The 15993-nt window shown below is 42.7% G+C and overlaps 1 protein-coding gene across 2 annotated transcripts in view; it reads right to left on the reverse strand.

Annotated features, from left to right (window-relative positions):
* Positions 1–15993, reverse strand: part of ric1 (RIC1 homolog, RAB6A GEF complex partner 1) — a 45389-nt gene that overhangs the window by 3002 nt on the left and 26394 nt on the right. The window contains exons 4-26 of one of the 2 annotated variants that reach the window (XM_086300770.1): positions 15244–15351; positions 11721–11866; positions 11458–11594; positions 9272–9360; positions 8519–8607; positions 7645–7789; positions 7513–7561; positions 7226–7402; positions 6919–7131; positions 6661–6699; positions 6187–6297; positions 5319–5408; positions 5044–5204; positions 4299–4437; positions 4083–4199; positions 3527–3934; positions 2673–2984; positions 2323–2481; positions 1938–2074; positions 1544–1824; positions 1151–1363; positions 889–1066; positions 615–803 (exon numbers count right to left, since the gene is read on the reverse strand). In XM_086300770.1, the coding sequence (XP_086156896.1) occupies positions 615–803; positions 889–1066; positions 1151–1363; positions 1544–1824; positions 1938–2074; positions 2323–2481; positions 2673–2984; positions 3527–3934; positions 4083–4199; positions 4299–4437; positions 5044–5204; positions 5319–5408; positions 6187–6297; positions 6661–6699; positions 6919–7131; positions 7226–7402; positions 7513–7561; positions 7645–7789; positions 8519–8607; positions 9272–9360; positions 11458–11594; positions 11721–11866; positions 15244–15351 (3687 nt within the window). Of the gene's footprint in view, positions 1–614; positions 804–888; positions 1067–1150; positions 1364–1543; positions 1825–1937; positions 2075–2322; positions 2482–2672; positions 2985–3526; positions 3935–4082; positions 4200–4298; positions 4438–5043; positions 5205–5318; positions 5409–6186; positions 6298–6660; positions 6700–6918; positions 7132–7225; positions 7403–7512; positions 7562–7644; positions 7790–8518; positions 8608–9271; positions 9364–11457; positions 11595–11720; positions 11867–15243; positions 15352–15993 lie in introns of both variants that reach the window. The other variant, XM_086300769.1, reaches the window with a different exon arrangement.

Genomic DNA, 15993 nt, shown 5'->3' on the forward strand with positions numbered 1-15993 from the left:
AAGCTGGAGTACCGTGGCTCAGGGGGTTGGGAAGCGTATCTGTAACCGGAAGGTCGCCGGTTCGATCCCCGGGCTCTCTGTCCTGGTCGTTGTGTCCTTGGGCAAGACACTTTACCCTACCGCCTACTGGTGTTGGCTAGAGGGGCCGATGGCGCGATATGGCAGCCTCGCTTCTGTCAGTCTGCCCCAGGGCAGCTGTGGCTACAACCGTAGCTGCTTCCACCAGTGTGTGAATGTGAGAGTGAATGAATAGTGGCATTGTAAAGCACTTTGGGTGCCTTGAAAAGCGCTATATAAATCCAATCCATTATTATTATTATTATTATTATTATCCGAGGAGAACCCACACAAACATGCAAACTCCACACTCCAATTCCTGATGGTGGAATTGAACTCAGGACCTTCTTGCTGTGAGGCAACAGTGCTAACCACTGTGCTGCCCTATTGTGTAATATAAAAAAAATAAAAAAAATCACAGTGATTTAGTGGTCATTAAAAATGTGTCACAATTTCCAAACTAAAGATGACATCTCATAAATCAGAACACACTGCTCTCCCCTACATAACGTGTTTTTATAGATTAAAAATATCGGTACCAGTACAGAACTACCCACCAGTCTGTGGAGGCCCACGCATCGACTGCTAATAATCCGTTTCGGACACTCTGCACATTTTCCGCAGGAACCTCTGGGTTGTCCAGGAAACTGATCACCTGCTTGATGACATTTGCATCCCGCAGGATCAAACCAATCACCACACACCACTCCAGGCAGCCCGCCTCCATGAACACATGGAGAAGATATCTGATAGACACACAGAAGGCGCAGCTTAAATATACGTGTTGATTTTGCATTGAATTAAACGACCATAGTTTGAATGGGGTCCCACCTGAGCTGCACCTGGGACTTGTGCGGGCCTTTGTTGGCCAGCTCCATGGAGATGTGCTCCAGCTCGGCCTGACTCAGGCTCAAAGTGGACGAGTTCTCGTCCACCATTGTCCAGTCGCCATCCACCACTGAGCTGGTCTCTGTGAGGTCTGTGGCCGAGCCGATGCTGTACTCCTCGACTAGAAAGCGCAGTGAGTGAAAGATGAAGTTCAGCTTAAGCGGATGAAAACAAAAGAAGGGAATAACTGTTAAAGTTGTATTACCTTTGTTGGTGAGCAGTGACAGGAAGGCCTCATGAGTCTGTGGTGAGTGCTGGTTCGAGTGAGCAGAAGAGGCTGTGTCCATGTCTTTGGGTCTCTGCTCAAGCCCGTCCATCCAGGTGTGGTTGTCAGGAGCTGTCGGAGGCGGTGCCGTGTCCATGTCGTTGTTCAGCAGGCTGTCTGCTGACTGTGACTTCAACAACCGTGGGCTCAGCACTGAAAACAACAACGAAAAACAGCAAGAATTACAGCGATGAAGCCAGTGATGGCATGTAAGGATTAAATTGTCAGTAGTATGCAAACTGGGGCACCATACTGGATGGCTATTCAACCATCACCTTTAAATATTTAAAGTAATAATTGATTTCTCTGTAAACCTTCCTGTTCTTCACTCACCTGTACGGCACCGTCCATTCTTCAGTGGTGAGCTGAGGTTTCCCACAGGAATGACAGGGAACGGCCAGAGGAAGTCCTTATGGAGCTTCTTCAGCGCCAATACAAAATCATCAACTCGGGCCACGCGGTTTCGCTCGCGACATAACCAGCCGATGAGTTCGAAGCCCAGCTGAGCGGAAAAGCATCCCAGATCACGAAGGCGCACCTGCTCCAGGAGGTGACGGGCATGGCGCCACAGCATCATGTCGATATACATGTTCTCTGCACACTCCACATCCCGACTGGCGGGAGGATGCAACAGAGGGAAAAGACAGGAATAGTTAGATGAGCAGAGCACATTCTGAACAAACTGCAGTACTAGTGTCCACTTTTATGCAAAATAATGTGCAGGTACCCTTTAGCAGAAGATCCAGAAGGCATACTGAAGGTCTTCTGCAGGTTGAACTTTCCTGCGGTGACCGAGTCGGCCGACTGAGACAAGCTGATGCTGCGATTTCTAAAGAACTCGAAACCTCCAGTTGAGCTGGGTTCCTGAACACAGAAACACGTTTGAAGGTTACCAGTTTAAAGTTTATAAAAAGTGCTTTTCATGGGCATGTAGTCAGAAAGAGCTGTGCAATAACACAGAATAAAACAAATAAATAAAACAGGAAGAGACAATAAAAGATCATTAAAGGACAGTCAGTGAATTTAAGACAGAATAAAGATAAAACCGTACGAGGTTGGTGCCCTTGCTTGAAGCCAGACTGACAGTCACTGTAACATTTTCAGCTCCTCACCTGAGTAGTGGGTGTTGGGGGCGGAGTCTCCATCTCCCCTGAACCAATGGCTTTGAGGAATCTGATCATGTGCCGGCAAAGGTCCCACTTGCCCTGCTCGAGAGCCGTGTTGAAGAGAAGAGTGGCGTGCTGTCTGCTCACTGCTGGAACCTCCATATTCTTTATGGAGGAGGAGAAAAAGAGGAACGCCTGAGACTTTGAGGATCTTTTTAAGGATCTTGGAAAAATAAATGAGACTCTTTTCCAAAGATTTTCAAGGGTGAAAATGCAAATAATCTCTGCCATTATAAAGTTAACTGAAGTGGGGAATGTAGAATATGGTAATATGAGCTGTTGACTCCGCTCGTTACCTGCAGTATAATCAAATAGGAGGCCGCTGTGTCCAGATCCTGAGCCATGAGACACTCCTCAAACAGATCTTTGGGGTTTCCCACGGCTGCAAACAGGTAGTTCCACAGGGCGTACTCTGTCTTCCTGGCGCAGTGGACGATGGTCTGGAGGAACAGGGGGAACTCTGTGATGAACTTTGCAACGGTGGGAAGCAGCGGGTCGGGTATGGGCTCCCGCGACGTTGCCTCTTCTTCCAGCACTACATGAACCATCAGCTCCATGACATGGGGGAAGTAGGGGAGGGAGGCACATGACTGAGCCAGCATCAAAGCCTTGAAAGGAAACAGTAAAGAAAGGAATAAATTCTCTCATATACTAACATCGCACACACTATCAATATTTTCATACCTGAATTTCTTGGTAATTCAAACAAATTCATACAAATTTGAAAAGAAAGTTTCTCAGAGCTTTGTCATCATCATGCCCTGATCATCATCGTGATCAGTGCCTTTTGGTCTTTATTTAAAGTTTTCCTAAACAAAATTGCAAACGGAAAAAAAGTAGGGTTTAACCTTTTCATTTAAAAGTATTCCAGTATCAAATATCTCATCTTAAATTGCCTTATGTGCTCTTAAAAATGCAGTGCTGGAAGCCTCATTTCTTTTCTGGCTTCCTCTTTGGCGACAAGTATCTCAGTTTCTTCGGACTTGGATTTCGAGGTTCTTTTTGCTCAGGGTAAGAACATTACGAGGCTAATGTGATTACAGTATGGACCTGTGTTATCGCTTACAAAGAATGTAGTCAAAACTACTCCAAGCAAAGCAAAACCCTTATAAAAATAAGCAGATATGTTGAGCCAGGCTGCTCCAAGTACCTGTTCACCCAGGTTGCGAACCAGCAGCTGTCTCAGTATGTGGTGGAGGTAGATCTGTGAGGTCCTCTCTACTGTGCAGTAGGGAAACAGTGCCTCCAGTGGCTCTGAGGATCCCTGCATCCCGTCGTAGAGCACAGTCTCATTGGTTGCCCCCAGTACGAGGGCATCCTCGAACAGCACGGCCAAAGGGTAGATGTTGATGTGGAAGGGCAGCATTATGCGTCTGGAGAGGAAGGAGTGGGGTTTGCGATGGTCTCGGGGGAAAAGTGGCAGCCACACTTTCATGCCCGCTTCTCCACAGGACAACCAAAGAGCCTCCAGCAGATGGCGCTTTTTCTTGTTGGATCGACAGGTGGTCCAAACATTCTCCACACACTGGGCCAACACGACAGGGGGACAAAATGGGAGCTAGTGGGGAAAAAAAAAAGCAAAGCTGTTATGAGCGGATGCCTAAAATTTAAAATTCAGTTTTAGTGGTGTGAGGTCTGATTTCTGTTTGCACGGACATCAGTATTATTAGAACATTTTGCATGCAAAGATATCAGTGTGAACTCACCAGCTTCTTGTTGACAGCAGCCGTGTCTTTCTCTCGCACTTGCGGTCCTGAACGGTCCCGCTGTAGCATGATCAACTGGCCAGCCAGATTTAACATAATGCTCTCTGCCATGCAGGCCTGACACACACACACACACACACACACACACGAGGCATTATTAAAACACCTGTAGTTACAGATCGGCGGTTGCTGTATGCTACTGTGTTCCTGCACTACCTGCTGCGGGGCTTTTAATGTGATGCCAGTCTCGGTGCGCACAGACGTGAGAGTGACAGACACCACAAGGGCTGGATGAGGGATGTAACGGGACATCGACACCTCCTGCAGCAGCTCCACACTGGCTGTCGGGTTTGGACTGGAATGATAATAATAATCAGGAGCTTAATGAAAGAAGACTAATGCACGGGAAAGAAAATAATCCAAGAATGCAAAGAAAAGAGCTGAAAACCATACAACGATTCTACATTTTCTACTGTGACAGCTTCACGTTAAAAGGATTTTTCTGTTTAACCAGTTCAAGGCCGGCAGTCATGAAGTGGTCACAGGAAAGCAACATCTCAAGAATCATTCATTATAGTTTTTTGTTTCATTTGTAAGAATAATTTTCATCATATTTGACATTTTTCTAAAATTTTGTTAAGACTCGCATATAATTTCCTGAATAAGAGCCGAGCAACCTTGACTCTGACCACTGTATTCCAAACAAATTCTGAAATCCAAATAAACCGACGTATCAAATCTGTGGGAATTCTCAAGGCGTTCCAGATATATAACCTTCATGAAAAGTGATGAATGAACAGCTGAAAGCAGGACCCAACAACATAAGGCCCTCCATCCATAACGGTCACTGGCACAAAAACTGATAAAACCTGCCCACCGTAACACCAACAGATGACGTTCTTCTCCGGAAACGGTTAATTTGTGATGTAAAGACTGGATTCGTGTGTGTATAGAAGCCCACCTGTCGTTCTTCCTCTCTATACTATAAAGACAGATGGAGCAGTCGGCTCTGAAGAGTATGACCATGTCTCTGAAGACATTGAGCAGCAGAGTGTCAGAATGTAGCTTAGTAACTGAAGCAAAGGCATTGTCCAGGTTGGATGAGCGTTGATAGAGTCTCAACTACAGAGAGACCACAGACGGAGACATCAAAATTAAAGACAGGCATTAGATCAGACAAAAAAAACCAAAGGGATTTTTGACATGGTGGTATTATAGGTGGTGCTTCAGTCTCACCTGCTCCTGCTGGTCTATAAAATTGTAACAGGCCACCACCACAAAGTCATTCCACCAAGCCAGACCTCCTGTGACTGTCATGTTCTGCTCCTGCAGAAAAAAGCAACAACACATTTATCAGGTACTGTCCAACAAAAACACTTTTGTGCACAAATTCATTTTTTAAACAGACTGTTATTCTAATTTTATTTTCAACTGCATTTTTAGAGCTTTTGCATGGAATAGCTTTCTCCACGCACATACGCACAAACAATATATGGACAAAAGTACTGAAGCACCAATAAACACACTTATAGAAGCTGTCTGGATCTGGAAACCCACACTGTGAAGCTCCTGACACACAGTTTTTGTGCTGATGTTAATGTCAGAGGAGGTTTGCAGCTCTGCAGTTATTGAGTGAGCAGAGTGGCTTTTACACACTATGCGTCTAGGCAGCACTTAGCGACCCTGCTCTATGACTTCATGTGGTCTGTCACTTTGTGGTTGAGTTGCTGTGGTTCCTAAATGCTTCCACCTTTCAGTAACACCACTTACTGTGGATATGCGCGTTGGAGGAAATGTCACAAACTGGCTTATTACATCAGTGGCATCCTATTACAGCCCCACACTGAAATTCAGTGAACTATTTAGGACGACCCATTCTCTCACAAATGCTTGTGAAGGCAGACTGCATGGCTAGGTGTGTATTCATATTCACAAAAAAAAAATGAAGTTACAAGTTATTCCTGGCACATGTGTCTTTGTTACAGTGGCAGTATTTTCAACGTGTGGACAAAATAAAAGTATCTTAGAGCTCAGATGAGGTTTTTCCGTCATTGACCACCTATTGATCGCTGCACCAAAGTCATCTATTAAGGTGTCAACATACCTGAGTGATATTCCCAAACAACTTCCATTTCCTTGTAAACAAGGAGTAGTGTGCAAAGCCTCGCCTCCCTGCTACAGCCATGCACTGGCCTGCTGTGTCTATGGCTGCAAACTTTACAAACATACACAGACGTCGGTAAGATACACCAAACACCAATTTCAAGTGTTGACACAGAAAACGAGCAACTCCATAAAACTAAAAACAGCTCTCACTGGTTTTGCTACCAGTGTGATGACATTTTTTTAAAGTTAAGTTGAGCTTGTTTATAGAGCTTTACATCATATAAAAATGAGCTTTGGAGGCCAGAGGCAACCAAGCCAAAACTTTCCACATAAAAAGAGGACTATACTTCACATTTATCTTCTTCTGCATGTAAAACAAGCTTGCTTAATAAAAACTGAATGCATGCATTTATTTATCAAACATCACTGAGATCAACATTAAAGTCAAACACACACACACACACACACTTACCCGTATAGGCCAGTTGCTCTCTAGGTATGTGCTGTGAATCTAGAGGACAAATAAAATTCAATTTTAAAAAAATGAAATGACAATGAGCTAAATTTTAGATTTACTGACACACACAGGCCACTCCAAGCTACTCAGTTTATTTGCGTCTGTCTTTCATAATCCATAATCCAGAAATGACTGCAGTCTCTGTGCACTAACTTATTCTTGATAATGACATACAGGAAGTTTGCAGAGCAGCAGGAGGAAGCACATCCTTACCTGGACCACGTGCCAGTGCTTGTGTCCCAGTAAAGTGCTGAGTCCCTGAGAGAGAGAGGAGTCGGGGTTGGGGGGCGGGTGCAGCGGGCTGCCGTCGCGCGGGTGTAAGTGTGTGTGTGGGTGTGTGTCAGAGTTGCTATGGATCTGTGTGGGGTCACCGCAGGTCAGGTAGAGGCGGTCTTCACCGTGGAGTAACACCTGCTCCTGGTTACTCTGCAACAGCCAAGAAAGGAGCAAACCGAGCATAAATGCAGGGCATGGCGCGTGTGTGCGGTGATGCTTCCATCAGCACCGTGCATCTTCTCACCGTGCAGGGGTTGACTGTGAGGGCGCTCTTAATGAAGTGGAACTGCAGTATGCCAGCCTGCAAAGCGCTGGAGTTAGGAGGTGCAACCATCTCCACATCCTGCTCCTGCTCCTCTTGTCTTCTCCTCTCCTGTTTGTGAGGGAGCACCCATAGGTGGTAGCCTTCTGCACCCCAGCTCTAGAAAGGGGCAAAGTGCAAGATTCAGCATACAAAAAAAGTTTTCACCTCTATCACAAATAAAGACTTTTATTTTGATTTTTTCACTCTTAAAACAAATGTCTACATACCATAGAGCTGATTTTAAGGGGGTCTTTCTTGGTACCATCAGATCGATGTCTAAAGGGAGCAAACACACAAAAATCATTACAAACGAACACGCTGTATGAATGTAGCAGGGCCGCATCTGTGCCTTCACTCACATGAAGTCCTCTCCCAGAGTGCAGATGAGGTGAGCTCCGAAGACGCTCCACAGCGACAGGCCGCCGCACTCCCACGTAACCATGACAACGCTGCAGTCAGGTGACCAGCAGATTAGTTTGACAGGGCCCGTCTTGTTGTAGATGTCTGAAAAGGCAAAGAGTGCACAGAAATTACAACACTTCTGTTTTACTGTTGTATTGGACTTTTTCTTTTTCTATTTTATTTATGCACCAAGTTCTGTTGTGTTTTCATTTTTATACATAATGACGAGCAAAATCTGTGAATGGCATCTGCACAAACACTTTGTGCTTTTCTAGATTCACTGGGATTTTAACAAACATGTAATGACAGTCGACTGAATGTGCAGAAAGGCCACTGCAGGTAAAACTGTGCCACATTTGGCTCTCGTAGATAAAAACATTTATATAAAATCAGAATGATATTACCTAATGGTAACCTAATGAGGGCTTAGTTTGTAGAATGTGATGCAACTGGGATAATATTACAGGAGCTGCTATTTAATTAAAGAGGAGGAGAATTGCATGACACACCTTGCCTCAAACTCTGCGGGAGTTTAAAGTAAGGTGTCTTTACGCTAAGCTCTTAACTACAAAGCAAGAGGAAGACACCAGCCATTTTCATTGTTTAAACAGCCATGGGTCTATAAGGCAGTTCAGCCACTAGGGTGAGCTATGGCTTTGGACCACAAATCCAACAAAAGTGATGCAGGATATCAGATACACAAAGAGAAAGACAAAAAGCTGAAGGAATGTACATTACAACCTGTAAAAGGATGCTAAGTGGAGCTAAGCTAAGATGAAAAAGGAGTAAAAAAAAAGCAAGACACAAGAATTGAGGGTAAAATGAGGATACCTGGGTAGTGTTTTGGAGTGAGCTCCAGTTTGTGGGAGAGCTGCATCGACCCTGTTGTGGTGTCGATCATGTACACCAGCACCGAGCCGCTGCAATGACAACACACGCATTTCAACCAGCGTAACATGCTGTGTAAGATGAGAGGAACTGCATGAAACGTCACGGCCTAGCTACAATTCTGTGCTGTGAGCTTCCCCCAGCATGTTTGTGCATCTCTTTGCACGTTAACATGAGACAAACATACATGAAAACAATTAAAACAGCAACACAAGCTCAGCATCTGTACTGTATGTGAATGCCATTAAACACAGATGCTTAAAAATCGGATGTCTGCAGTTGCTCCCTGCCGATATTTTGCTTAAGCTTGTTTTCAAATATGTGAAGACTTTAGTAAAACATTTGTACTTTATACATTTCCAATGTTTTGAAAAATATAGTACAAAACAGTGTAGAAAATAGTGTCCGAAACATGGTGAAGGGGGAAAGGAAGCAGCATGGAGAGAAATTCCTGCCAACCTGGCGTTATTGCTCTGCGTGAGGAGTTCCTGACGAGTACACACTACTTAGCCTCAGCAAACACAAACTGACAGATTCTCACACTGGACACACACACACACCACACTGACAACAACCTCTCTGTACCACACACACACACACACATTCAACAAACACACCCAAGATCGCTTTCCAGCACTGCCCTGTAAACGATGTAGGGAGACGGCGAGAGAGGGAGACGTTTGCAGAGACATGTACCTGGCGCAGCCAAAGGCCATCAGCCTGTACTTGTTGTTGACAGCCACACAGGTGCCATCAGTCACATCCGCTGCCCAGACACCCTGCAACTGCTGGACAAACACAAGAAGCCTTCTTGAATAACAGGTAACAGTAAAATGATGCAGACGGTCAAAAAAAGAAAAGATAACAAATCTGAGAGTAAAGCACATCATCACTCGATTGGTCACAATTTGTATCTGACATTTATGTCTTGATGTTAAAAATCAACACCCACTGTCTATTTTCCAGCCAAAATATTAACTGTAAACTGAGATGCAAGAAAATGTTTTTCCTGATGGTCATTTCGGTCTTCACCGTGCCAAGAACACTAAAAGCCGCAAGCTCTGTAACTGAGTCATTACCGCAATATTATTAATAACATTTTGTTCTGGCTTTGTGTGTACTTGAACATGTTGCATTATTAGTGTGCATAATTGCTCTCTGGAAGTACTGCTGTGCATCTCCTGCATGGTGAAAAAGCAAGTATATCGGAGTTTCTGACAGTAAATCAGGAAGGGACCAATTCCTGCCACTATTAAAAATGTATATCTTGGAAAATAAATAAATAAATAACTAAAATGATAAAAAATAAATGGTATTCAAAACTTTCCACACAAACAAATTAGGTCCATAATCAGACACTTTTTGTGGCTTTGCCTCTGTACATCACCACCACAATCAATATGTGATTAAAGTGCAGATTTTAAGCTTTAATTCAAAGAGTTTCACAGAAATTTTGCATTTGTTCAAAATTAGTGAAAAGCAGTTTTTAAACCAGGTTCTTATTCAAAACAAAGCAGACAAAGGAGAGAAGAGTGTGAGATGGTGATCCATCAGCTCACATCATTTTAAATGTGGTGGCTACAGTGTTACAGCATGTATGGGAGCCAGTGGAGCGGGCTCACTATTTATTGATGATGTAACGGTTTATAGAAGTAGCAGGAAGAACTCTGAAGTGTACATGGCTATACTCTCTGCTCAGATTCAGCCAAATGCTGCAAAACAGACAAAGCTTCACAGTGCACATGGATAATGACCCAAAGAATATTGTAAAAGTTAAGGCAAAGAAATGGGATATTCTTCAATGGCCAAGTCTGTCACCTGATCTCACTCGAGTATAGCAGCTTTTCAGTTACTGAAGATAAAACTGAACGCAGGGAGCTTCACAAACACCTGAAGGTGACTGCAGAAAAGGCCAAGCAGAGCATCTCCAGGGAGCAAACAACACTTTCTATGTCCATGTTTTCGAGACTTTAGGCAGTCATTGACTGAAAATGATTTTCATCCAAGTAATAACACAACCTCTATTTAAAATTACGCTAGTTTGTCCAATAAACTCGAATGTGTAAATGTGTATAAAAAATGGCCATAATTGCTAAATAGTCAATATAAAGGTTTCGTAAAACCCTTTGAATTGAAGCTGAAAGTGTGCACTTCAATCACATAGTGACTGTCTGATTGAAAAGCTACAGAAGCAAAACTACAAAAAAAAAAAAAAAAAAGAAGAAGAAGAAATTCTGAACTTTATACCCTGAAACAAGCTGTTCTAGTCTACTAAAAGCCAACCAGAGCACTCAATTGATTTGCAGAATAAAAAGCATGGTTATCTTCACGAAACAGAGAAATCATTATGCTGTTAGTGATTTGGCTGCATGAAATAGGGCTTATAGTGTTCCTATCATCGTGGTGTCAGGTGTCCTGTAATAATAAATTGGCTATTTAATGCCATAACAACAGCAGTTTTCACACATGCACTGCAGCCTTGAGCATTTCTGAGTGGAACGCTATGTGAGAAAGCAAAGGTCTGACTCTGTCGTCTTGGACATTTAATGGCCCTTACGCTGCCAGCTCCCTACTATAAGGTCTGTGTAATGTGATTTTGCCCATGTGAAAATAGAGCAGGTAATTATTCAAGAATTCACTGCGGACGGCTGGATGGCATGTGGCCGGCCTGCAGCACCCTCGCTTAAACCAAACATAGTTTGAGCAGTGAGAACAGATCTGACACAAACCGCCTCCTGCTGTGTACTGCACATAAACAAAGGGCCAACTGCGCACAATGTCTCGACTACGATTATTACGCCGTTGTGGAAAATGACTAATTCAACTGTTTTGACCGTCTGTGTGCTTTAACGTGACCAGTGCGTGTCTGTGAGCATCCTTACGTCTGCAGTGATGGTGTTGCTCAGTGGGGTGATAAAGCCCAGGCGTCCGTCACTCAGTACGACAGCAAAGCCATCCAGGGTCACACAGTACTCCATACAGCAGATATGAACCCCCTCCAGGTCCAGAGAAGGGCCACCTAAATACACAGGGAGGGAGAACTTCTTTTATAAGATAACATTTTCCCGGCTGAAAAGCTACTGTAGGCTGATTTTGTTTTAATGTTACTCTGTTGTATTTGAGCAGAGTGCATTGATCTTTTAACCTCGAGCAGACTGCAGGTCCAATGAGAAGGGGATTGTAGTAAGGCAGATGGCCTTGCGTCCATTGCTGCCGAGCCCATCCCAATGCAGCACATGGAGATAACCGTCTGCGGTACACACCAGCAAATCCTCCTGGAGGGACTGCAGGCTAGTGGGAAGAAGTTTTTTAAAAAAGTAAATATTAATCAAAGGAACAGGGGAAAAAAAAAGAAGTTAGTAAAAGAAAGCGGGGGGAGCTAGGTAGGCAGGGTAGAAACAACATAACAAGACAGAAAACAGTGGGCTATTCATCATCCAGCTGTGCCCCGTGTGAAGACTGAAAGTTTTACTGGGCAGCTGTGATGAGGCCATGTAGCTGCTAGTGCCAAGTCTCCCTATCTTTTAACACACAAGAGAACAAACAACAGTGTGTTTGTGTGGGTAAAGTACTTCATTGTATCCTAAAAATAAAAAAAAATAAAAAAGGGGTAAGAGGTTTAACACAGAGGAAGGCACGACGACAACAGCCGAGAGTGAGCAAGTGGAAAAATGAAGGGAAGCAAAGGCTTTAAGCACAGTGGACTGACACTGTGGAGGAGGCAACGTCTTTTACTGCAGCTTCACGCAGCAGGAGACACCCACTCATCTCCTGCACAATCAAGCTGTGCCTGTGAAATGCCAACAGAGCGCTCTAATTCAGATGACTACCCCGTAATCTCTGTCGAGCACAGACAGCGGAGGAGAAATGGCAGATGAACACGGAACAATACAAACAAAACCAAAAAGGCGGACAAAACGAAACAGTAAAAGTTCTTGTCACTCATTAAACGTCAAACACGTCAAGCTCCAGGACATGTGGGTTATAGCTGGAACAAAGACAGAAACTAAAACAACACAAAACTCAAACCACCATAGAGCAGAAAGCAATTGTATTAGACTGGCTCCATCGTTCTAGTGCCTCCCCTCACTTTGCGTGTCCAGGGAGCTACACTAACTATACATTTTGGAAAATAGTCTTGAGCAATATTTCTCTGCGATTTCTGAAGATCAAAGTTCTTCTTTTTACATTGGCTGCTTTTTCACTCATTTTCAGTCCACTCCTTACCTGATCAGTTTTACAGGAATGTTTCTTTATTTGTTGTTGTTCATTAAGCCGCTCAACACTGACCTATCATTTAAGCATAAATGGCCTCTAACTGAAAGGATAAACCAGTGTTGTTTCTCCACAAACAACTGAGCAAAGAACTCATTTTCGATTTTAACACGTTGACACGCATAAAATCTCATTTTTCCACCAACAAGAGCATTTGCAAGCGCCATTAACCGCAAAGTTGGCATATCTTGAAGTGGTTTGCAGAACGTGCCCTTTGGTTGGTCCATCTACTGTTCACTGAAGCCTCATTGGAAATGGGTGGTTACCAGGAAAACATTCTTAAGGAAGAGAAACAGGAAGAAAGGCTGAAGTATGCCAAGTTACACAAGAACTGGACATGAACTGAAAATGAATGGCACCAGGTCTTTTTTGGGTGATTAATCCTAATTTGAAATTTTTTGGTTCAGATCATCACCAATATTTACAGATGAGGTCAGGAGAGAGTGCATCTACAGTCATGGTTTGGGGCTGCATTTCAGTCAGTGCTGTTGGAGATTTAGTCTAAATTGATAGAAGAATAAAAATACCATCAGATATTGATCCACCATGCAATTGCCATCTGGAATGCTTCTGATTAGCAACTGTTCATATGTAAAAACATACTTAAATGGAAAAAACAAACAAAAAAAAAAACCACACTGTGGATCATTCTAAGTCATAGGTCGGCCTCCCCAGAGCCCAGACCTTAAGATTACTGAAGTAGTGTCAGGTCATCTTGACAGAGAACAGAACAAAAAGGCAGCCAACATCCAACGAAGAGATTTGAATGTCCTTCAAGAAGCCTGGAGAACTATTCCTGAAGACAACTTAAAGAAATTACAAGAAAGCTTGACTAAGAGAGTTCAGACTACGTTGAAGAATAAAGGAGGTCACACCAAATACTGACATACAGTCTGAGGAGAACTCTACAAACCACATTTTTGTACTTGTTTTAAACAATCACAGCACCCATTTCCCCCAAGAGTTTTGCCCAGTACTCTAAACGTGCTGGCCATTTCATTAATATATACTAAAAGCTTTTACAGTAACATTGATGAAATCATGTGCTTTGGTCACTGAACTTTCACTGTATAGTGTAAATTCAGTCACACTTTTTAATCAATTAATTTGTTGATTGTTTTCTTAATTTATTCATTGCATCACAAAGTCCTGATGATTTATTGATTAGACTTTAACATTTTAAACGTGAAAGATTTACATTTGTTTTTCTACAAATATAGTGAGGTCATTAGGTAATTGTCCCTGTTATTCGAGGCTAACACAGAGTACAATGACTGGAAATGGATCCGTCTTCACACTGATATAAACATGTAAAAAATAAAAAAAATTTACAAGCCCTATTTGCCTAATTTTTACAAATGAGTTTGAGCCATTTAAATGAACTTCAGGTTGTCTGACATAATTAAAGACCTAATTAATGGAATAAAAACAGTTCACACTCGTTAAAATGCAACAGGCAAAACAGAAACGTTACATCTGGAGAGAAAGCACAGTCAACAAACCTATAATGGAAAAAACAAACCAAAAAAGCTAATGATGGATTCTCATCAGACAATTTGCATCTTTAAAACACCCTGTGATGATCTGAATACAAACTATCCAGAAAACAAGAGTCTGATTTGAATTAATTATGTCTTCTTTGCTTTAATCAGTTAGCTCATCTGTCACTCACTCCTCCCTCTCATTCATTTTTGCCAATTCATGCATTTCCTCTCTGTGGGCCTCTGCCGTTAAAAATCCACATCAGAGGACTTTAGCTTCTCTTTGCACCTGAGCTGTCTCTCACTGCCAACACTGTCTTTCCATCAGAGGAAGAGATGTTTTCGAGCCATTACCGTGAGCCAAATGGCTGACAAAGAGCTACATTTGTTAAAAAAATGTTTTAATCTTTAAATAGCTGCTGATAAACTACCTGAGAAGCATTTGTGCACAGCTTAAATCTTTAAAATGTTTCAAATCCAACACTATAGTTAGCGCTCACACAGAACAACAGTGATTCTGATTCTGTTGTGCAGGTTTTATGGAAGCTATCCTGCCTGTGTTTAATTTACGACGTTTTAAATCACTGTTTTGAAAGTAACAAGAACATTTATACCCAGGTAAATATTTGTAGGTTCAAGAAAGAGTTATTTACATGGAAACATAAACAGATAATGATGAAGCTAAGCTCAAGGGGTGGCCATAAACATTGTTGAGAGTTTACAGTGAGTGCTTGAATGGAGACAGAGTGTGAGTAAACCTTGAGTGTGTGTGTTTGTGCAGGAGAATTTGCCTGTGTAAATGTGAGCTTGATGACACATCAAAGACCGAGAGGGAGTGAGCTGATGCCTGTGTGAGGCTGAGGCAGACAGGTAGACACAACAGAAAGAAAGTATGTATGAGAGAGCACCTACCTGGTGATGGGGGCCTCCAGATCCACAGGCTTCTTCATCTCCAGAGAGAGAGCGGGTGCACATTGCTCCTCCTTAAAACCAGGGGTCACCTTCACACGAGGGCTTCCTCTGTGCAACCACATCATTCCAAACACACATTTTACTCCCAGTTACGTGAAAGTAAACCCAGTGAAATGCTAAAATTGCAAAGTCACAGAGCTGACAATGAACACTGAATATGTCCTAACTTGCTCAAACGCTGCTGGTGTGCTCTAAAGGAATGTGAAGTACACGCTTTGAGCCGCATTTCAATCAAACAAATGCTTTATATGGTGAACAAACATGGGAGAATTAGCAAGAGAAGAGAGCAAACATCCCTAAGCAGACGGAAAAGTATTCACTTTGCTAAACTTCATGGATATTTTATTGTGTTTTAGATTTTGAATGTTTAAATTATCTTACGGTCCTATTAATCAACACTTCATGGCAAAAAAAGAAAGAAAAAGGAAAACGTGTTTTTTTTCAGTTATAAAAAGCTAAATGCTGCAAAAAAGAAATAAATGAAAAATCTGAATGTGCTCTGAATATTTCTAATCCTCCGAGGATCAGCTATGGAGGTAATGGAGAAACTGCAGCTATAATTTCACCGCCTGCTCTAATGACGCAAATGCAATCATGAGCAAACAGAGTGTTTACTAGTAAACTGCACCTGTATACCTGCTACTGCTTTCCTCCCCCCACACATGTTGATAGTCATAATGATACCACACC

Source organism: Aulonocara sp. 'chitande type north' Nkhata Bay, linkage group LG7, assembly GCF_057382095.1.
Source record: "Aulonocara sp. 'chitande type north' Nkhata Bay isolate Kocher_YH1m ecotype deep benthic linkage group LG7, A_spYH_male_GT1.1, whole genome shotgun sequence".
Taxonomy (NCBI): domain Eukaryota; kingdom Metazoa; phylum Chordata; class Actinopteri; order Cichliformes; family Cichlidae; genus Aulonocara; species Aulonocara sp. 'chitande type north' Nkhata Bay.